This window comes from Cryptomeria japonica, chromosome 11 (assembly GCF_030272615.1).
Source record: "Cryptomeria japonica chromosome 11, Sugi_1.0, whole genome shotgun sequence".
In the NCBI taxonomy this organism is placed as follows: Eukaryota; Viridiplantae; Streptophyta; class Pinopsida; order Cupressales; family Cupressaceae; genus Cryptomeria; species Cryptomeria japonica.
In genome coordinates this window covers 422,731,209-422,755,354 of record NC_081415.1, presented here as the reverse complement: position 1 = coordinate 422,755,354, position 24,146 = coordinate 422,731,209, and the positions used below count along the sequence as shown (strand labels likewise).

The 24,146-nt window shown below is 36.3% G+C and overlaps 1 protein-coding gene across 1 annotated transcript in view; it reads right to left on the bottom strand.

Annotated features, from left to right (window-relative positions):
* LOC131073640 (uncharacterized) overlaps positions 1-24,146 on the bottom strand; it is a 92,794-nt gene that overhangs the window by 45,299 nt on the left and 23,349 nt on the right. Inside the window, exons 5-8 of the mRNA XM_058010139.2 lie at positions 11,784-11,811; positions 6,080-6,178; positions 5,751-5,820; positions 5,574-5,608 (exon numbers count right to left, since the gene is read on the bottom strand). Of these exons, the coding sequence (XP_057866122.2) occupies positions 5,574-5,608; positions 5,751-5,820; positions 6,080-6,178; positions 11,784-11,811 (232 nt within the window). The remainder of the gene's footprint in view (positions 1-5,573; positions 5,609-5,750; positions 5,821-6,079; positions 6,179-11,783; positions 11,812-24,146) is intronic.

Sequence of the window (24,146 nt, the reverse complement as noted above, 5' to 3'; positions counted from 1 at the left end):
GGCCACTGAGACAGATCCTGTGGCTGTCTTTAGTGATGATGACACTAATTGGATCGACCAGGTAGATATAGAGGCTGAAGCTGTAGCCATGGCAAAGGAGGAGCGAAGAGCACGAGCAAAGACAAGAGATTCAGAGGTAGATAGTGACACAGATGTTCCTGATGTTGGTGAGCATGGCATGGTGTCACAAGCAGCAACTATGGCTGCCGAATCATCCAGGACCTACCTTAGACGCCTTCGCAACGGGTCGGGGCCAAAGGGTGCACACTCCTCTGAGCCATAGGCTTGTAGTTGTATTTACCTTTGGTATTTGTATGGAACATTTGATGATGATCATATGATGACATGGATTTTTTATTTCATGAGTTTTGTAATATTGTATACATTTGACAATATTTATATATCTATGTTTGTTATTTCCTTTAGCTACAATTTGCGTTTATGCTTACGTGATTGATGTATACTTGTGTATGTAATCAAATGAGCCAAGTTTGATGATGTTATTGTGTCTTAAGGTGTATTCAATAAAGGGTGCATGAAACAAGTTTTAAATCTTTAAAAATCTCTAAATTTCTTGAGTTTTTCACTTTCCCGAGTCCAACCGAGTCCGAGTCCGAGTTGGCCTTGCTGAGTCCGAGTCCGAGTCGGCCTTGCCGAGTCCGAATCGCATTTCTTTGGAGGAGACTCATCTTTCATGATATTAATGTGCAGTTGACCATAGCAATGAGGATTGCACAGAGAAAGTTTAAAAGGTTGCTGCAAGATGGATCTGCTAGGATGTTGACAAGGGAGATTTCTCATGGCTTCACCTGGTCTAGATCCTCCAGTGACAGGTCTCCCTTTGAGATAGGCTTGGAAAACTTCATGAGAGAACTCAAAAAGCAGAATGACAGAGGTCAGCAAGCTCAGGAACAGAACATTCCAGTGGCTGAAGCGGTCATACATCCATATCTTGACCCCATACTGTGGGGTAAAGTTCTGAGATGGTGTGATGGATCACAAGGTTGGACAGCATGGGTGGAAAATGCGGGAGATTCTAGCTCCCTGGATGGAGAAATACAGTTTAATTAATCCTTTTATGCAATGTAATGAACTGCACTATGTATATGTATAGGTGATCCTAGATATGTGTTGTAATAGGACTCTTCATTCCTGGTAGTTTCAGTTTTTTGAGGTGAGCATCAAGGGTTATCTGTATGATGTATTGCTGACTGTGAAACTCTCGATGGTGTTACTTTTTGTATTGTGAACCTCTTATAATTAATAGAAAATATAGAGAAGCATTGTTATTCTGTGAATAAAATTTCTTTGACTCCTACGAACTCTGCACAAATTTATTACATGGTATCAGAGCAGGTTCATTTTCTGTGCCTATATTTTGTGATGAGGAGAGATTTACTGGCGCTTCCAGAGGTGTGCTAGCACTTCTCATGATAGTTCATGGATAAGGTCTGAGGTCTAGATTGGCAGTTGGTATTCACAATGAATGTCTCCTCTTTTGTCGTAGCGTGGTATTCTCTCTGATCTCAAATAATTGTGTTTGGTTGATTCCAACATGGAAAAGGCTTGTCTAGCCCACTGACTTCTCCAAACTTGAGAGTTGCATTTGCTTGTCGGTTAGGTTTTTAATGGCATAAAAGTTCCATTCATTTTTTTCTAGTGTGGATTGTAGGAAGCCAAAATTACCATCACATGTTATTGAAAGATCTTTTTTTGCTAACTAGAGGCCAGCACTTTGTTTCTTGAAGCCGATGGAGTTTATCATAAACTGTTTTGGTGAAACCTGAACTATCTTTCGCTATTGTCGTGGAGATAAGTTTTGGATATTTTTTGCAGTGGAAAAGATGAAACCAGCTGCAAATTCATTATCATAATGCAGAGATCTGTTAAAATAGAGCCAGTGAAGGATGGGGTCCACTTCTTCGTATTGAAACAACCATTCAAAAGAACCAATATCAAGCTGCTCGTAGCCATCAAACACTAATTCTGCCAGCAGATTGCACAAACTCGACCCTCATCTTTTGGCTTGCTTTGCATTTGGTGCTCCCTTGCCTTCAATTTTTTAGCAGATGTGGCCAGACAGGCTATGGCGATATGCATTCAGCTCTTTCTTTGGCGACAAATGTGTAAAATGGGCAGATGGATTTATCGGGGTCCTTTATAGACACCATGGACAAAGATATTGCTGTGTGCATCTTTTTCTGCAAGCTATTGAATGTTTTTGCATCCAAATGCCCTGCACTTCTAAAACGCAGGCATTATATCTTTGCATCAATCCTTCCTGCTGTGTGCAAGAGAAACGGGTTTAGCGCAGCTTTCAGAATATTTGACTTTTCACCATTGATGGGCATAAGGATTTTGTGGCGCAACTTCTAGCTTGAGAATGAGTATTCTCCAAAGCACAGCTCCACTCTTGTACGGATATAGTCTTGGTAGCATGAGCTGTAATATTGGCACAAGTTCAATGTTTGGTGTTTAGGATTCATGCTGGCCGCTAGCAGTGAAGAAATCCTTGTAGCATAGTTTTGTGGACGATGTTGCTGGTCATGGTGAAAGCTCACCTTATGTGGATTCAACTCTTATGCATTGTATGAATACCTAGCACTTCCTACATAGGCATTCCATTTGATGGCCTCTTATTTTATATTCCGAATCTTTCCTGCTAGTGCAGCGAATCAAGGTCAGAATTTCATTTACATCTGTGTGTTGTTGTAGTGTTCATCATTGACTTGGCTTAGTTACAAATTCCCTTTCTTTATGCTATCAAGGTATGGGCATAGGTGGAGGTGTTCATTTTGGGTTGTAGATTATATTTATGGATGTCTTATTAGTTGAAGAAATGGTACTATATGTAAAGTTGAGTTTATTTGATTAGCATTAAGTCAAATCAAGTTATTATTTGGTTCAAAATAGGGTTTATTTTGTCAGGTTATTAGTTATCATGTTATAAAAACTGTATCAAAATGTACGAGTGTCGAAAATTGTCAAAAATAAAAAAATAGTAATTGTAATTGGAGTGCATGATCAGTGGTACCCGGCACTTCTTGTAAGAAGTTCACAACAAAGGGGAAGGATATATTCTTTCTTCACAACTAATGAAATGAGTCTGACTCAGACTTGAAGTTGTCAATGAAGTTGTCAATGGCGGGGAACATCCAGGCTCTTTTGCTACCGGAGTCACAAAAATTGACTCGCACCAACTATAGTGTTTGGATTCATAAAATCCTCACAATTTGTGAGCATAGGAAACTCGCAAAAATTCTGCTAAAAAAGAGAGAAGAGACCAGATATCGATGCCGAACGTCATAACGAAGCCTTGTTGATGCTGAAATTGTCTGTTGTAGATGGCTTGATTCCTAAAGTTCGCAATGAAGAATTTGTTTCAGATTTGTGGACCAAGATGCATGATAAGTAGAAAGGCTTCGGAAGCAAGCATATCATTGTTTTTGAAGAATCGGTTATACTACTCTCAGTTGCGGGTAGGAGGTTAAGTTTCAGACTACATCATGAATCTTAAGGATGTGCATGATCAATTAGTGTCTATGAAGAAAAAGATAGACAACGAAGATATGGTCAGAATAAGAGGGTTGCAAGCATCTTATGGAGCTTTTGTTGAATCACTATACGTGATTGCAGAAACTCAAACACTTTGACTTTGAAAAAGTGTCAACTTTATTTCTGCAAAAGGAAAGAAGACTGATGCAAGATGAAGGTTTTCATTCACAAGACAGAAAGTGCTTTTGCAGCTCAATTCAAGGGACGCCAATTCAACAGAAAGCCATCAACCAAAGTCAGCACATCAATAGTAAAGGTAGAATCCTCATTCAAAGATCGTCATGCATGTTACTATTGTAAGAAAGATGGTCATATTAAAATCAACTGTTTTCAGAGGGCTAAGGAATTGCTGAGCAGGAAACTCAAGCCGGAAGCATTGATTGTATTTGAAAGCATTGAAGAGCATGACACTGATGAAGGTGGTGATGGTGTTCCTCAAACATTCGATGATAAATTTGCATTTTAATATGTTATTGTTGAGTGTGAGTGTTATTACTTATTTGTAAAAGTTGTTCTCAAAATGTGTCAGTCAAAGTCTATTGTTGAGTCTTGATGGACAATGTAGGACAAAAGAGGTGTTGTACCAAATCTCAGTCGACATCAAGTTGTGGAATAAACTACTAGGAAGGTACAACAGTGGCAAGTGTACTCGTACTCTAGCTTGATGTTGAGATAGCACATGTGTAGTTTGAAAGAAAATGAGTTGTCTTGATTTGACACAAAGGTTAAGGAAGACCTGACAAGCTTGATAGATTTCAATATGGATCTATTATAAAGCTCTTTGACACATGATGCAACTTGAAGATTTCGGGATAGGCCCATAAGAAGAGGTTGCTTGGTAAGTTGTCTGTAGATTTCAGGATGGATTTATAGAAGTGAACTATTTGTATGTCCAAGTTCATCAAAGAAGTGACTGTGTGTTCAAAATGATGTAATGACAAAACCTATCAGGTTTGTCATTAAGGTGTGTGGGGGGGGTTGGTATTTGTTAGTGTCCACATGGGTGTTTAAGTTGTCTTTCTTAATGTGTTATAAAATAAAGTTAGGTAAGTTAATATTAAGTTGTTGAGAAACAACTTAAAACTATATTATTGTGAGAGGGTAATATTGTGCGAGTTGCGTTAACAACTCACGTAGAGAATTTAGTAGTGAAAATAGGAGTAAGATAATCAAAGTGGTTGAACAGCCCACCTACATTTAGGATAAGAAGTTAGTGAAGTTGTTATAGTATTCATCCTATGTAGTGGCTGATTAGGGACACCTGGATATTTCTATATATTTGTCATTTGTAATTGAAAGTTGCAAGCTTTCGGCATTTTGATATAATTTTTATATAACATGTCATGTGTTTTGTCAATGAATGCAATCAAATTATTTTAAAAATTCATTTGTTTGTCGCTTTCTAAGAAATGAATATATCAATTAAAGTCCAATATTATATGTTAAGGTTCTATGATGTATATGACAATTGCCTTATGAATGCTATCAAAAGAATATTAGAAACTTTCTATCTTTTTAAAATTTTCCCTATTTTTCTAGTAGTCCCCTGCTGTCCCCTAAAAAATGGCTCCCTCCCGTCCCCATCCCCAAAACTTGGGGTAACATAGTCCCACAATGATTATCGCTTCAATAATCATATTTGACAAATACCAAAGCAAGCAAGCAATCTTGATAGAACTTTGGAATGCCAAAAACTGTAATCTAATATACAGCATATTTTAGTAGCCCACTCAGTAGCAGGCAAACCAAATATGTGCAAGAATCTGGTGGAGCATAGAAACACAATGAGACCATATACCTAACTTGAGAAACTATTTCTTAACACGCACGCACACACACTTTTCTACAGTTCTTGTGTAAACAAAATAACAAACATGTTACCAACACAAAAAAAATGTTTTCCAACAGGTGTTAATGTTGAAAAGTTAAAATGTTTTACAATGCAGACAAATTCTCTTAGATGGAAAAGAATAATGCTTCAAAAAGATTCCACATGAAATTGTTATTAGAATTAGTACCTGAAAGAATTTTTTCCCACATATGTTGCTGCTGGCTGTGGCATAAAATAAACAAACAGTACTTGTCAACCATCTCGCTAAAAAAATTAACATATGTTTTAATTATTGCAATTTTCACATGTAATCCCAATTTAATTCCACACAAGCAAAACAAAAAAATTTGCATCAAGTAATGACCTTTTGAATATTATTGGATCCACCAATTGATTCCCCTATACCAGCAGCTGAAATTTCCCATAGTCTAACACTGTACATAAGAAACAATATATATCAGGGCAAAAATTTATGCTATCTTACATACTGGTTATACAAAGTAATAGAGAGCTTTTCTTAAAATAACATATACAAGAAAAGAGTAAATAAAAATTCCAAATATCAGTAAACTTGAAGTAAACAAAAACTGAAGGTTAAAAAATATTATGTTTTCAATGCGATTATGCATTTATAGTACGCTCAAAAATATCAATAGTAATAATTCAAAAAAAATACAAGGTGTTTATTCTTACACACAATCATCTCCACAAGATGCAAGCCATTCACCATCTGTAGACACAGCCAACCCACGTACTGCTCCTCTGTGCCCTGGAAATTGTTGAATTGTATGCCTGACTTACAGGTGCATTAGTTCTGAAAAAAATGCTTAAAATTTGGAACTTACAGACTAATAAACATTATAATTACATTCATATAACAGATACCTACATGGAAAACTGTTGCTTAAGAAAACCAAAGGCTTCACCAGCTTGAAGAACTTAAGTCTAAAAATATTCATGACACCTTACAAAATCAGTTCAATGTCATTGGGCAAGACCCGATTGGAAAAGAATGGGATTAAGCATCTACATGCAAGGAGGCACCCTGCCACGTTTTTAGGTCAGATACCACAGCCCCTTAGTTACAAGTGTGATTGGGAGCATCAATACAGTGTAAAAAGAAGAGGTGTCCTGATCTAAAATCTATTAAAATTTGAGACTTGAGTTCATCAACACCTCCATTTTACCAACAAGTCCTCAAAAGTTACTATGGCGGCAAATGTTGGTCTCTAGCAAAGCATAAGTATATATTCCCCCTCTCCCCAGCCAAGAAACTCCATGGAATTATCATATAAAGTAGAAAATGAAAACATTGCCAAAATCTCAGAATAAATTGGGAAAATCTTTGGAAATAAAACATGATAAATCATAAATCAGGATTTCTCAGTCAAAATCTTGTTGACCAGTATTTTTGGAATACGAGATATTTTCATGACTTTCTTGGCAGCCTAGATGATAAATTATATATAGCAATAAATTAAAGATATATGCTTCTATGATATGTATAGAAATCAATTCACTTTATTCACAGCTTTTCAGGTCTATTTTCTAATATATTGATTTTGTGAGTATGTGATTCTTAACATATTTATCATGTATACAAGTTTGGTATACTAAAAAGAGTACCAAAAGGTCCAAGAGTTGCAGAAGGAATCATCTCACCTTGCACAAGAAATACAGTACCAAATATTTTCACTCTTGTTAAAGAAGTTACATCCATAGGAAGAAAAGGAAGCACCATAGATTGTAAGGGATAAAGAACACCAATGAAAAACGATATCTGCTTCTATGATATGTATAGAAATCAATTCACTTTATTCACAGCTTTACATTTCAATTTTCTAATATCTTTATTTTGTGAATATGTGATTCTTAACATATTTTGTCATGTAAACAAGTTTGGCATGCTACAACAAGTACAAAAAGGTCGAAGAGTTGCAGAAGGAATCATCTGACCTTGCACAAGAAATATGGTTCCAAGTATTTTCTCTCTCGTTAAAGAAGTTACATCCATATAAAGTAAAGGAAGCACTATAGATTGCATGTGACAAAGAACCCCCATGGAAATGAGGAAACGCCACACATAGTATTGCGTGAGTATCTCTATGAAGATGGGGAACAGCCAAAAGTGGTATGGGATGAGAATCTACATGCAAAAAAGGTAAGAGATAATGTGATATTTAAGGAAGAACCTAAGGGTACAATAAATACAAGAATAGAACTTGAGCTAGCATAAAACCTTCTAACATTTCACCTCAAACAGAAAGAACAGGAAATTGTATCAGAACACAAAGGGAACAAACTCAAACCCTGAAATCGAAAACCCTTGTTCACCTCCAAAATCTGGCAACACAATTTCTGCTGTACTGTTATGGGAAAGTTTGGCATCACAACCAGCACTAAAAGTCAGAGTCATATATATAAGGACACTTACAAATGGATGAATAGAAACAAAGGGAACATATTCTATAAGGGCGACTCCATGACCTATTTCTAAGTATCCAAAAACCCATCATGAAAACACAAATCACTTGGCTGGAAGAGATTTGGAAAATTGAGTAAGTCACACAAAAGGGTTAGAATTATTTTCAGCAACTCATAAGTTTGTCATCAATCAGCACCTTGGTTTTTCCTGAACAATATAGACAACAAATTTTACACACATTAAAGTTGTTCAATATTTCAGAGGCCAGATAGCAATGTTCATGATGGAATTCTCTGCAATTTAGACAATCATTATTCAAATAAAGAAATGCCTTGACATGTTATTTAAGCCATTATATGGCACATTTTCAAGGAATACTACAGCTTTTACACATTCAAATTTTGGCCTGCAAACTGAATTTGTTGCATGTGTCTCTATAGCAGATACCTTTAGCTTCAGAGATAAGCCTTCCCAACGGAGAAGGCACATGGTGTACCTAGACAACTTATGTAATCAATAATGAGCTATCTTATTAGAAAATCATAATGTAAGTAGTGGTCATATGTCCTTAGAAAGTTAGGACTTCTATAATTTGTTATGTAGAGGAGGCCGCCTATGTGATTTGATTCACAAAAAAAAATTCCTACAATCTTAATTTTCTAAAAACGTTTCTGACCTCATCTTACGTACCAAATTATTGCATATCACTACAACTATCAGTCTCAGATAAGTTTTTCTTCCTCACAAACTTGGATATGTGAGTGCAATACATTCTCTTGGGTATACATGTACCACCATTTAACTTATGTTTTTGTGGTAATGATCTTATGGATGCAAGGGAGGACTTATCTTCCAAAGAACTTAAATAAAATAATACAGATTGTACAGCTTTAGCAAAAGCCAAAAGACAAACGTTAGGAGAATATATGGCTAAAAGCAGTGTTTCAATCCCTGCCACCTTGTCTCCAAGAAACTCCAATCACTGAGAGTGGAAGAAAACTAGGAGTACGTGTCCACAGGGACCACTAGCTAAAACATCATTTTGAACACTTCCCTATCTGTCCTTATTTACAACTTCTCATTGTGTCTAGGTTTTAATCTATTGCGTGGAATCATCTGTCTCATCCATAATATGTTTTTGTATGATCAAGTAAAAATGCATGCTTCTATAGGTACCCAAATTTGCATGAGTCAATATGCACGTCTAATAGCAATCCAGTGGCACATTGCATGGCCCAAATGGCGTGCTCATTTTCTTCACAGCCTTTTCAGACTTGATGGAAGCCCTCTAGTGCTTTCATACCTATTTTCAAGTGTTTTCCCCCTCCATTTTTCATCCTCCTGACCTGCTAGACCTTTTAGTCATCCAAAAGTAATGCCTTAAGCTGCAAGGCATGCAAGAGAGCCATGTTTTCATCTTTCCGAATTGATAGACCTTATTATTATCCAAAAGTCCTGATGCCTTAAGCTGCAAGGCATGCGAGAGAGCCATGTTATCATCTTTCCGACTTGCTAGACCTTTTTATCATCCGAAAGTCCTGGTGCCTTAAGCTGCAAGGCATGTGGGAGAGTTGTTTATGCGTCTGACCTGCTAGATCTTTTGTCATCTGAAACTCCTAACGCCTTAAGCTGCAAGGCATACAAGAGCATTGTGTTAAGTTGTAGGGTCGCCCAAGCGACCAACACTAGTAAGAGGAGCAATCCATACCACAACATGGACGACCCTGCCATCTTTTGGCATGGACATAAGCCCTTCCAATTTGCCTGTTTTTCTCCAATTTCCTTTCCAAAAACTCAATTTTTTCAATAGGAGATGACATGTTTTCTTTCCTTCTTTTTTTCTTGCTTTAAGTTAAGCTTTCTTTCTCTCTTTGGCTTGATCTTCCCTTCCTCTTTAAAGAGCTTTTCACATACACAAATTTTGGACCATTTTAAAGAGCTTTTCTCCCTAAATTAGAAAGATTGATAGGTTGGCTCTGCAATTCTTCAGGAAACCCTCTGCATCCCTTCCCTACACATTGGATCATCTTAGAAGATTGCAAACCTCACTATAAAGCCCAATACCTATCTTCCTCACCAATCCCAAACTTCCCCTTCCATCATGTGGAGTACACCCCAATACCAAGAAAGGAGAAGATAATACGGATACAAGTTGAACCCTCTAAGGACACACAAGAATTTCTTCTAGGTTCATTTATTTCGAAAAGGCAGTTTTTTTATTCAAAGCTTTATTTGTCAGTAATTAGATAACTTACACTTGCCTATTAGATTTATATTAATCTCTTTACTTTCCTTGCAAATTCATTAAATTTATTTGAAAAGCTCTATCGAAAACACAAAAGAACTTTTGTACGGATTTCATTTGAAAAGTCATTTAGAAGTTCTTATTTGCAAGTAGCTAATTAAATCAAATTTTAAACTGAAAAAGCACAAAAAAGAAAGTAGTAAAGCTCTATTGCATGCATTTTAGAAGGCACATTTGGTTAGAATTGTTCAAAACATTCAGAAACGCAAAACAGAAAGTGAAAAAGCCCCCATTACCATAACAGGGCAGCCAACTAACATTCAACTCAAACAAACAAGCGAACAAACTTGCTAAACATCATCTTTGTTCAATTTTCCTATCTCTCAATTGGCTTCTCACAACAAATTTGTACAATGATTAAGAAAACTTGGATTGAGTTGGTTTTAATTTAAGATACCGGGTTCTTCTGTTTTAGCCCGGGTCCTGGTACTGGTACTGTTCGGGTACCGGTACGGCTTGGGTTATTCTTGGGTGCTTGGGTTCTCTGTGGGTCCTTCCACAGAGAACCCAGGCACCCAAGAAGAACCCAGGGCCATACCCAAGCATAGTTTCATAAATTAAAACCTCAGTTTCACTCTCACAACTTTGTGACATCATTTTTTATCAGAATATGCCAGCAAGCAAGCAATTAAATATCATTTCAGTTGCATTTGTGAGCTATACATATGAACATGGGGTTAGTAAACTAATATCAGCATTACTGAGATTGATTTCAGTTGATTTACATTATGCATATGTAGCAGCTGTTTGCTTATGTTTTGTGAAATCACTTTTCTTGTGTTGTTAATGATTTGGCATTTTGTCAAATGTTTGAATAATGAAATTGAACCAGCTTCTGCACTTGACACAGCTAGTGGTAGTGCCAATCCAATTGATTGTGGTTCAAATGAAATTGAACCAAATGATGATATTGACCTTGATGCATTTGATGAAGAACATGAATATTAAAATCAATTATAATTTGAATGTTCATTGTGTAATGACATTTTGAGACTTGAGTATTTTCATTTTTGCAAATTATGAATGAGGTATCAAAATATTCTCTCTTTTGATATTTATAGGCAATTATGGATTTATGAGTATCACTCTTCTTATAGTTATACACTAATATAGTTTATATTTTATAATTTTGATGTTTACACATATATATACTATATGTATACATATATATATGTATAAAAATATTTATATGTACAAACATACCCGTACCCGTACCCATGGAATTTATTTTTTGTTATACCCGTGAATCCGTACATGTACCAATATCCGTACCCGTTCCCGAATCGGTAACGTAGGTTTTAAATGACATACAAGAAAACGTGCGACTCTTAGGCATACTTGAGAAGAGAACAAACAATAATGGGCAAGGGAAGAGTCTTGCATAAGAGAAAACATCTTTTGGACAAAGCTCATTGAACTTATCAATGCCAAATTGCAATAATAGCACTCAAACAAGCCACAAGACAATGCATAAACATACTAAGACTTCAACAACTAACCACAAAAATCCTCTATCTGGCCCTCCACCTTTGAGAAGTGCACAAACCTATTTAAAACTTAGTGAAATGAACACACGATTTTCAGTCTCTAACAAAGAGCAAAAGATCTATACAGAAACATAATTGTCTACAAGGATAAAACAAGAGTATGAATCTGTATAATCATACCTGGTAGCAATGTCCCACAGTCGGATATCTGCAATGATATCAGCAAAAAGGAAGATCTCAATCAGTCCCTCTTTAATTATAGACTCCAAATAGCCCAAAATTCACAGCAAAAAACAATTCAAACAATAAAATATAAGTCCAAAGATAATCTCCCAAGGTTTTTTAGACCTTAGTTTAGTCGTAATAAGATAGTAACTCATAAGGAAAGCACTGAACTAACAATTGACACTAAAGATGATTTTCTAACCAGCAGAACAAGGATGTATTTTATTTCAAGAAAAAGTGGATATCAAAACTCATCATCTTAACTAATCACCGCAGAAATCTAGCACAAGAAAAACATGCTCTCATCAAAAAGGGCAGAGAGAAAAGGCACACTCATCCTCAAGAAGAGACAAGCTTGGTTAACCAGAACAAAAAAATTCAGACCTTCATTAATTTCTTCAAAATAAATCTTGTTCTGGGTCCAATTCCTTGATATTCCCATACATGTGTGTAGGATGCATGCATGTAGGTATGCATACACGTCTTCTCTATAGGACTGAGAGACAGAGCTATCTTCATCAAAAAGTTAATAATTATGAGTAGAAATTAGTTTGTGCGTGCTATGGAAAGATGTTGGATCACAAATAGATTTTGGAGCTTTCTCTGATTTTCATAGGAATCCATTAATGATAAAATTCTTAATTTCTATCAGGAAATAAAAATAATGGCATTCGAAAAGTGAAAACAGTAATAAAAACTAACTCCTGGGGTAGAAAGACACTCTAATAGGAAAAGTAACTGAACAAAATTTGTACCTGAAGACATGATACAAGCATACATATCCCTAAGGAGGAAGGAAACCCCAAATAAATATCACATTGATGAAGATTGAAGATAAGGTAGGAAGCTGTGAAAGAAGTAAAATGCTGTCACATATCTAAGTACAACTTGACCCAAGAGAGTCAATGACTCGTCTATCACAGCAAAAGGGCCAAAGAAAGCTCTGAATGACTTTAGCAAAATGTACAGAAATAAGGGAGCTTAATTGGGCAATCCTAAGAGGATGACAACTACTACCTCTGGAATCTCTCCTACATCTAAGGCCAACAATCTCTAGTATATGAGACAAATTGTTCATGTGTGTTTGTCATCATGACCTGGACTGTGAACAATGGTAAGGTCCACAAAACAACCAAACAGAGTAGACCTGGGTTGAGAGTATTAGTTTGCTCTAGGAGCAATATGGAAAGAAGGACATCTTCTCAATTATTTGTCCCCCTCTGGGTATGAATTGTTTGCAATCAAGGTACATCTAACACTTATTTGTCCCCCTCTGGGCATGAATCATTTGCAATCAAGGTAAAATCTGACACCCCCAATACTTGTACTGGAATGGAAGAAGGTAGTAATCATTCTGACAGCTCTAGGGCAACCTATATTGATCTGCATTTAAGAAGAAAACCATCTCAAAGAAAATAGAAAGGCATCTATGATCAAGGTCTTGAAAAAACACGGATAAAGAACTATATGTGTCCTTGTATAGATAGTGGCATATCACTTGAATCTAATAGTAAATTCAACTTGTTATTTTTAGACTGGTAGACAATTAAGGCTTACAAATTTGCCGTGATAATATGAAGAATTTGATGACCATATACAACAGGAACAAAGTGAAGATGCTCAACTCAAACTACATAAATCAAATACTCCAAATCAAACAGAATACAAATAGGTAGATGGTGCCCTTATGCCAAAAATTTTGTATGTATGCAAATATTGGAGAGAATCCCTTGATGATCCTGAGCAGGTGGGGCACTTAAACACCAAAAACTTTGAATAAAAAAATGATAAAAATGAATTTGGATGGATAATGAAACGGTTAGAGGAATGCCTTCTAATTATATACATTTCCTACACATGAAAAGAGAATAGACAACTTAATCAAGGGACATTGCAATATAATATAAAGTTAACCTCACACATATAGGCTACTTGATGAGAGTGGTCTTACAGGAACATATAGGTCCTATATAAATTACAGAAATAAGAAAATAGAGCCCAAAGATGCACCATGTGTTGGTAGTAAAATAGGGCCCAAAAAAGAGGTGCAAATCAAGATTAAATGGGATGCATGTGAGAGAGGTGCAGTTTCTTTTTTAAATTCTGAGGGTTGATCAAGGACACATTAGATTTGGGTCATTTAAAGCATTTTTGGAAGAGTTGTTATTATTAAATTAATATTTGTAATATTGATACAATAGTCATCTTTGTCATTTAGTTAGTATTTAGAAACTTTTGTTTATGTCTTTCGTCTTTAGTTAGTTTTAGGAAGTTTCCTTTCTGTCTTTCATATTTCTATTCTCAATCATTTCCATTATGGAAATATCGTCTTGTAATTTTCTATATAAGAAGCATTCCTCTCCTTAATTAATAACAACATCAAGTTATCATTTCATGGTATCAAATCTTAGGTTCTTTTCTAGCGAAATTTTGAAGTAAAAAAAATTTTGGCTTTTCTGATTTTTTTCAACAAAAAACCATGAAGAGTTTTGCACGATTTTCTCTTCAAAAATTGTGGTTTCTCTATTCGTTTTTTGCACGATTTTTTCACCAAAAAACCATGGGTTCTTTCTCTGTTGGAAGATTTTCTGATTTTTTCCACAAAAAATCATGAAGGGTGTTGTTTTTGGGTTTTCTGATTTTTTTTCCAAAAAAAATCATGATAGGTTTTTTGCAGGAGTTTTGAGAAGCTGATCTCAGTCTCTGGATAAAGGGAGGGATGGCTTTGTTATCCAACATCATGTTGGAAGGATTGTGGTAAAAGGATTATGCTAAACTTGGTCATATCCAGAAGTTCTGCAGAACCAAGGAAGGTCTCAGCAGCAAGCTCATGTCGCAAAGCATTCTGAGGAGGGGGCAGCCTTCTATGCATTCATGGACAAATGACCTGCAAATTATGTCACATCTTCTGTAGGGTAGTTAGTAGAATGACCATTAAGGGAGGTTATTAAAAAAATATTGTAATATTGATATAATGGTCATCTTTGTCGTTTAGACTTTTAGTTAGTTTTTAAAAACTTCGTTTATGTCTTTCATCTTTAGTTAGTTTTAGAAAGTTTCCTTTCTGTCTTTCGTGTTTCCATTCTCGATCATTTCCGTTATGGAAAGATCATCTTGTAATTTTCTATATAAGGAGTATTCCTCTCCTTAATTAATAACAACATCAAATTATCATTTCAGTTATTAAATTAAGTTTTTCACCAAATTGACTTCTACAGCAACAGCAAACTTCTTGAAGAGTTTTTCAAGATAGTGAGATCTAGAGCCAACTTACAATAAAAAAATTCAACTTATTTTGATTGTTTTGAGAAAGTTATTGTGAAAATTATTTTGGCAGCAGTGCGGCAAGGGCTTCAACAAGAGGCAAGGGAAGGAACCCAGTCACTACTAGAAAGACTCTGGATAAGGATGATCCATTGTTAAGGGAGATATAGATCCCCTAGCCATTGAAGGTACTATAAAGGAAACAACCATCAAGATTAAGAATGAAATCTTGTGAAAGATTGTAGAGTGAATGAAGGGGATCGCTAAGAAAGAAGATATTGGTGCAATCCCTCAAGTTTATTTAACTTAACCCACATATGTTCATATAGCTTATCCCAAGAGTTCTAGAGAATTTGGGAGAGCAGCTTCACACCACAAGACTTCAGATACAAAATAGTCTTGAAAGGGACAAATTTTGTGGGTCTTACTTTGATCAAAGGCAAGACCATCACACAAATGATTATTTGGCTAGATCTAGGCACTTTATGTAATGTCCCTTTTTTGAAATGCCCTAGTTTTTGTCCTAAATTCACAAATCCAGAATGAAACAAGGGCAAACATAATTAGGGATTTAATCTTCATTTAAGAATAAGATGAGATAAGCCTGTTTTTCCGAAACCCGCAATAAGATTAGACAACAATGTACATATAGCTCATGAAAAACATCTGTTGAAAATTGTAGCTAGCTCAGATACCTGACTATTAGATTTTAATGTTGTCAATGACAATTAAAATTCCATGTATTATCTCATGCAATCCGAACCACTTAGGGCTGGGATCAAATACATGTAACTTGTAATTATATCTTGCTATGGATAGACCTATGTATAATGTAGCTTGTAGATAGGGTAGGCCCAATTTGGGCGGCAAAATCAAATATGTATTTTGAGCGACTATGTAATTGGGCTGGGCCCAAACTCATGTAGCGTGTGGTAAAGGCAATCAAGCAATAACGTCTTAATAGGTCAAGACCTATTTGGACGATATACATAATATTATTATTAAATTAACAAGGCAAACCGACTTGAGACTTGACACCACAAGTCAAGTATATAAGCAAGCCATTTGCATGACATAATCAATCAATCAATATATACACTTAGCGAATACACTCTTCATTCAGCAGCAACCTTATCCTAAGGTCAGCGAACATCACTCCAAGGTCAGCGAAGATTATATTCCTATCAGCAGCAACCTTCTTCTAAGGTCAGCGAACACCACTCCAAGGTCAGCGAAGATATACTTAAGGACAGCAAAGATAATCAAGAACAGCGAAGTCACTCCTAATGACAGCGACTTCATTCTAGAGTCAGCGAACTTGAAAGACAACGAATATTCTCCTTGATCTACAAGTTGTGTTCCAAATAAGTTCTTATTGTGTTATGCTACTGTGCTTACCCTGCTGTTTTGAATACTTCAAGTGTTGAAGTACAGTTGTAAAGTCTCATACTGATTTGTCTAATAAAGATCTGGATTTAGTTGGCTGGGTTTTTCATCTCCATGAGGGAGGTTTTCCCAAGATAGTTTGGTGTTCTTTGTGTTCAATGATTTGATTCTCTGATTTTGTTATCTATATTTATCAGTCTGATCCTAAAATTAACATGGTATCAGAGTTTTAAGTTCATTCTAAATAATCAGATTATTAGTTGTCCTTCACCTTCAGTTTGCTGTTTTAGTTTTGCAAGATGGTTACAGGTCTGAAAGTAGAGGACAGACTTGAAGGTGCCCTAAATTTTACATCATGTAAGGTTCGTGTCCACCATGCTCTTGAAGAACTAGAGCTGTTTCAGTTTGTAGAAGATAAGGATCTGACTGAGCCTACGGATCTGGATGAGCTAAAGCAATTCAAGAAGTCTATCGTGAATCAGAAAGTTCAACAGCAATGTCTGCTTGACAAATTGAAGGCATTGATAGGACGATAGCAAGAATAAGATTTCAGGTGTGGTGTTCTCATTCCTCTATTCTCAATTTATCTAGTGCACAAAGTTCTCTTGCTTGTTAACTACTTCATCTGAGGGTGCTTTCATATGTCGGTTTGTGCACTTGTTTTCAGATCTTAGTATTACATAACTTTCTTCCTAAGGTTTGTAACAATCACCCTAGTTCGAGCCTTGTTCTTGTGTTAAGAATTTGTTCTAATCCAGCTTGAATTATTGAAGTTAGTTATGCCCTATGTTTATCTCTCAACCTATTTGATGTGGCTTGCTACGAATATGTGATGACCCGAATTGATGCATTGATCCAAATACATCCTTGGCATTTAAAACTTCAGCATGTGTATTCAGATGTAAATCTAGGAGTATTATGATGAATATAACAGCAAGCACAAATAGGAAGATGAATAAATTTATAGGAGATTCAGAAACATGGAACTTTAGTCATTGGTATGGTAGGCATGTAAAGGTAAGATGTCTTAGTCATCCTATTTAGTATCCATGCCCAATGTTGACCTTACTATCTTCACATTATGATCTGATCCTTTATGAAACTTGTTGCATAATTCTGATGCATCATACTCTATCTAAGCCTTGAAATGCTCAATAGTCTTGTTGCTCTGGTATTATATAACCTTATGGTGTGTCTCTTGATTCGCATCAAATCTATTAACATCGTATGGACTGTATTTTCTGTTCTATGAATGTTTTATGTTTGGATAAGGCTGTCATGTAGAGTTGTGACTGTGGAACACTTGGTTCTCTTCAGCTCTTCATAAAAGGCTCTCATGTTCTTTGTTATACTTTTATTATAACCTTGCTCTGCTCCTCTTGCGTAGAGGATTGCCTTTAGCTCTAATGCATTTTCTGTCATGGTTTTCACCATCATCACATAATATTCATTGTGACATGATCTCTTCAATTTGAGCATACTGCCTATTACATTCTTTGAAGTATTCTCTTGATGATGAAACCTAAGATGAATGAGGTATCTAACTTATCGAAGTTGGCTTTTGATCATACGCTTGTACTCAACTTCAATGTGTTTCCTTTTGAGTGGTTGATACTCATATCTGATTTTACGCATTGGCTGGAAAGACAATTTGGCTTATATACCTTGCTTATGGATTTTGTAAAATGTTTTCTGAAGTCATACACTTGCCTTAGTTTTCTGATATAGCTAACTCTCTATTATTCAAACTATGGAAAACAATTTTACAATGTTGTGTAGCTTTACACTATGGTTGAAGTTGATCATAGTCTAGCAATATCCCTTTTTGAGCAATATTGGCATATGTTGTCAATGGTGGAAGTCTAGTCAAAGAGATAAGTTACTTTACATGTTATTTCATTCTATTGGGATATTTAATCATGTTGATTCTTGAATTACCATGCCTTCAAGCTTAAAAGGTAGCTTGGTTTCTTCACTTGAAGGTATGCCTTGATCATAGTGATTGTGCTATGGGTTCATTTCGTAAAAGTGAAGTAAGGAAAAGATTGGCATTTCTCGTCTTTGATTTATGGCTGCCTTCCTTGATTGATTATTATATTATGCAATCTTCTTTAGACTTGTTTACCTCAATCTAGAGGGAGTTCCATATGGAAGTTTTTGAGAAAATATGAAGCTAGATGTGTAGCTCATAGTTAGAAGGAAACATTTGCTCTTGCTGCTAGATATACTAATATTAGAACCATTATAGCTAATGTTGCAGGCTGAAAGTTAGATACAAAGACTGTTTTTCTTAATATTGTCTATATCGAATAACTACAAGGTTATGAGAATCAAGATAGAGAATCTCATGTGTGCAGATTAAAGAAAAGCTCTTCACGACCTCAAGCAAACTTCTTGAGCTTGGTATGAGAAGATTGACAAGTATTTGATTAGTTTAGGATCTTGCAAGAATGATATTGATTCTAATCCTCACCTTAAAAGTATTCAATAGTGAATTGCTAAATTTTGTTTCTTATATATATGTGAATGATTCATTTCTAACTATTGGAGATAGTCTCATCATTAGATGTAAGAAAGAACTAATCACTGAAATTGGAATGAAGGATCTAGGCCTAATGCATTACTGTCTAGGACTAGAAGTATGGCAAAGATCTTATTCTTAGTCAAGGAAATATGCCTTTGATATGATGGATCGTAAATCTATGTCTTCTCCTATGGAAACTAACTTAAAGAAGTTGAGTATTTCTGCAGCTAATTCTAATTTTGCAGATCCTTCAGAGTACAGGCAATTGATTGGATCCTTGATGTATCTAGTTAAAGATATTTGCTATGCAGTGAGTGCACTTAGCCAATTCATGAACCAGCCAAAGCATGTTCACTTGGTGGCAGCCAAGCACATCCTGAGTTACTTGCGTAGAACATGAGCTAAACTATCCAATCAACACAGTGATCAATTTAGAAAGCTACTATGATTATGATTGGGCTGGAAGTGTTATTGACAAGAAAAGCGTTTCAGGAATTTGTTTCAGCTTGGGTTCCGCTATGATCTCTTGGGCCAGTAGGAAACAGTCATCAGTTGCATTGAGTACTGCAGAAGCTGAATACAGTACTTCAAGTGTGGCAACTAGAGAAGTAGTTTGGCTTCGCAAACTTTTGGTTGGGTTGTTTGGACAACCTTGGGAATCCACTGTTATTTATTAGGATAATCAGAGTTTTATTAAAATATCTAATAATCCCGTGTTTCATGACAGGGCAAAACACGTGGAAACTCATTATCACTATGTTTGTGATATGGCACAAAAAGGTGCCATCCAGCTGAAATATATCAGCACTGATGAACAGGTTTCAGATGTTCTCACCAAGCTTCTAGCTCAAGTGAAGTTTGAGTACTTCAAAGAGAAGCTTGAAATTGTGGAGAACACAGCATTGATTGAGGAGTTTCAATCTTAGTGATGCAATTTAGTTTGCATCTTCCACCCTCTGCAGGCAATACAAAGTGGAGTCACCCTCTGCGGGGCAATGCAAGGTGACATTGTATCCTTCTCTGGGAGAAGGCTAAGGTGTAAGACCTCTTTCACCCTCTGCAGGCAATGCAAGGTGACATTGTATCCTTCTCTGGGAGAAGGCTGAGGTGTAAGACCTCTTCCACCCTCTGCAGGCAATGCAAGGTGGATCCATCCTCTGCGGGCAATGCAAGATGGACATCATGAAATGAGTTCATGATCTTTATGTGTTTTTTTTTATTGCAGGTACACTCTATAGAGCTTATACATTCATCCTTGCGGGCAATGCAAGATGAAGGTCATGAATGGATCATGACAAGTGGCAACTATCCTCCCTAGCTAAGAGGGAGTGTTGAAAATTGTAGCTAGCTCGGATACCTGACTATTAGATTTTAATGTTGTCAATGACAATTAAAATTCCTATGTATTATCTCATGCAATCCGAACCACTTAGGGCTGGGATCAAATACATGTAACTTGTAATTATATCTTGCTATGGATAGGTCAAGACCTATGTATAATGTAACTTGTGGCCCAAATCGAATATGTATTTTGAGCGATTATGTAATTGGGCTGGGCCCAAACTCATGTAGCGTGTGGTAAAGGCAATCAGGCAATAACGTCTTAATAGGTCAAGACCTATTTGGACAATATACATAATATTATTATTAAATTAACAAGGCAAGCCGACTTGAGACTTGACACCACGAGTCGAGTATATAAGCAAGTCATTTGCATGACATAATCAATCAATCATTATATACACTTAGCGAATACACTCTGCATTCAGCAGCAACCTTCTCCTAAGGTCAGCGAACATCACTCCAAGGTCAACGAAGATTATATTCCTATCAGCAGCAACCTTCTTCTAAGGTCAGCGAACACCACTCCAAGGTCAGCGAAGATATACTTAAGGACAGCAAAGATATTATCAAGAACAGCGAAGTCATTCCTAATGACAGCGATTTCATTCTAGAGTCAGCGAACTTGAAAGACAGTGAATATTCTCCTTGATCTGCAAGTTGTGTTCTAGATAAGTTCTTATTGTGTTATGCTACTGTGCTTACCCTGCTGTTCTAAATACTTCAAGTGTTGAAGTACACTTGTAAAGTCTCATACTGATTTGTCTAATAAAGATCTGGATTTAGTTGGCTGGGTTTTTCATCTCCAAGAGGGAGGTTTTCCCAGGGTATTTTGGTGTTCTTTGTGCTCAATGATTTGATTCTCTGATTTTGTTATCTATATTTATCAGTCTGATCCTAAAATTAACATCCAATTCTAGGGTTAGGATATGTATAAACCTAAGATACCGGTTCTTGGCAAAATGGGCTAGGTCTGAGTCCTGGTTCTTGCCCGGTCCTGGTTCTCCCTGGGTTCCTCCCGGGTCCTGCCCAAGTGGTTGGGTTCTCTGTGGAACCTGCCACGAAGGACCCACAGAAAACCCAACCACCTAGGCAGGACCCAGGAGGAACCCAGGGAGAACCCGGGCGGACCCAAGAGAACTAAGGCCCGTGGGTTCCCAAAAACAGGGCCCACGAATCATAAAAACACAAAAACAATAAAAAAACACCTTTTTTAATATTTTTTAACATCTAAACCCTAATTTTGCCCCTTATGATGCATGAAATGCATTAAAACATATATATAATTTTGATGTTTGAACATATATATAATATATGTATACATATATATATATAAAATGAATATATATATATATATATATGTACAGACGTACCCGTACCCACGAAAAAACAAATTGTTGAATCCGTGAATACGTGAATCTGTGAATCCGTGAATCTGTGAATCTGTACCTGTATTCGTACCCGAATCGGTAACTTAGGTATAAACCAACATCAACACTCACATGTAAACTCAACCATAACGAGGGTTGAGTTGGAAGACATGATGAGGTGCCCCAAGTATCCTCTACCCTAGGCCCAACAGCAGGACCTTATCCTTTGTGGCCTCCTATGGTCTTTAACCAATGGTCCTCAACCATCATCATGAGGTGGCGTACCTAGTGAGGGCTTTACACCATTCCCCTCCATCATATCATCCTCCCATCTCTTATGATTGATTCACTTCAACAATTGATCCATGTGGAGATAGTAGGGAAGATGCAATAGGGTGCCTCTGACCCTCAACCCTAGGCCCAAGGTTAAGACCTTGTCCTCCTTGGCCTCGTGTGGTCCTTAACCGATGGTCCTCAACCATCATCATGAGGTGGCCCCATGGTCCTTAACCAATGGTCCTTGACCATCTTTATGGGTGTTGAGCCTAGCGAGGAATCTCTTGCCGTTCCCTTTATTGTGTCCCTTCCTTCTATCACAATTGCAAACAATGATAAAATATATAAATTATACATCATTAAGTTTTATTATATTAACAGTATTTAACATTCCCCCCTTATGTCATATTAATTATATTGAATAAACAATATTATATTATATTATCAGCATCATATTGTTCTAACAATATTATTATATTAACAGCAGCTTATTGTATTAACAATATTATATTATATTAATAGCAGCCTATTGTATTAATCATATTATCTTGATAGCAGCCTATTGTATTAATAATACCCGTAGTGCTTTCCCCGTCAATGTTACTGCTGATGTATTCCTTATTTCCTCTTTTTTCCTTAAACTATGGATGCAATGCCTATCTATATATATATATATATACCCGTAGTATATATATATATATTCTGATATTCTGATTTCTTATCAGTTTTGTCTCTTGGATCGATCTCCTTCCTATTTTCTTTTTTCTCTTTCCTGCGTATTCTCTTTTTCTTATCCTTCCGTATTTTCCTTCACTTCTATCCTGTATGTGTGTAATATTGGCTGTGATGTGTGATGACTGATGATACCAGTCAGACTTCCTTTCCTTCCTTACTATTCCCGTATTCTCTTCTCCCTACTTCCTCTTCCCTAAGTTTCTCTCAACATGATCTGCTGGGCCTTCTTATACACCTAGATGCTGATGTGAAGGGTTGTGTGGAGGGACATGTCTCCCTTGATGTTTTTAATTTTTGTTTGTGTACTAGTACGCAACCTTAATAAAAAATTTGTCCTTAACATAATGGACCGCTGCCTTTGTCTTATAAAATAATATATTATTTAATAATCATTATATGCTTAGTCATTATTTAATAAATGGTTATTCATTATTTAATTATTTATTATTTAATAATATATTGCTGAGAGAAATAAAGTGATGAATAATCAGTACTAAATAAGCATATTGATATTTAATTATATTTTAATTTAATTTTTATTTTTATTCATTTGTATTTTAATTTTATTATTATTGTTTATTATTAAATTATATTTCAAAGTAGGGACATTACACTTTATGACAGATGGATATGCAAGAAGAAGAAGAGTGAAATGTCCCTACTATTGTTGTGTAGCTAGGTTGGATCCCTTCTAGGGCCGACCTAGTGCACAAAATGCCAAGTGGCCTGTCGGCCTTAGCTTTTGGATATCTCAGTTGTATGACTCTAATTTGGGGCAGGCCCTATTTGGGTGAACCACTTGTGTGTAACTTGTGATTAGGTTAAATGTAACTTGTAACTAAAGGAGACTCATATGTAACTTGCAACTAAGGGTCTAACCCTATCCTTGGCGCCAAAAGTATATGGCCAACTTGAGATCTATTAGGAGGTATTGAGTCATATATATGCAAGGTCATGATTGCATCAATAGAAATGAATTCAATAACATGAAGGATATGTAATGTGCTCGGGGTGACGATAAGAACTTATCATCTATGGTTGGGAAGGCAACAGATCTAATGTTTGTCTATGGTTGACGAGCACTACCATAATATCAACATGGTATTAGAGCGGGTTCCTTCCATAGAGCCTAACCGCTTGAAGGTAGATCATGTGCTTCTAAGGGAGTTCAATCAAAGTAATTTGCAGACGAAAAAATAATGGCAAAAGAAGAAGGAAAATTTGATGATCTGGTGAAGGAGAAAGCTGCAGCGCAGGCCTGGCATATCCTGCACATTTCCAAATCAAAGTTCGTGTTGGTTCCCGAAAAAAAATTCACACTGCCACAGGGCAGAGACCAAGCTGATTCCTCCGAATACCTATGGAAAGCCACTTCCAACTGTCAATATCCTTCAAGCTTGGACCAACTGCGACAAGGATTTT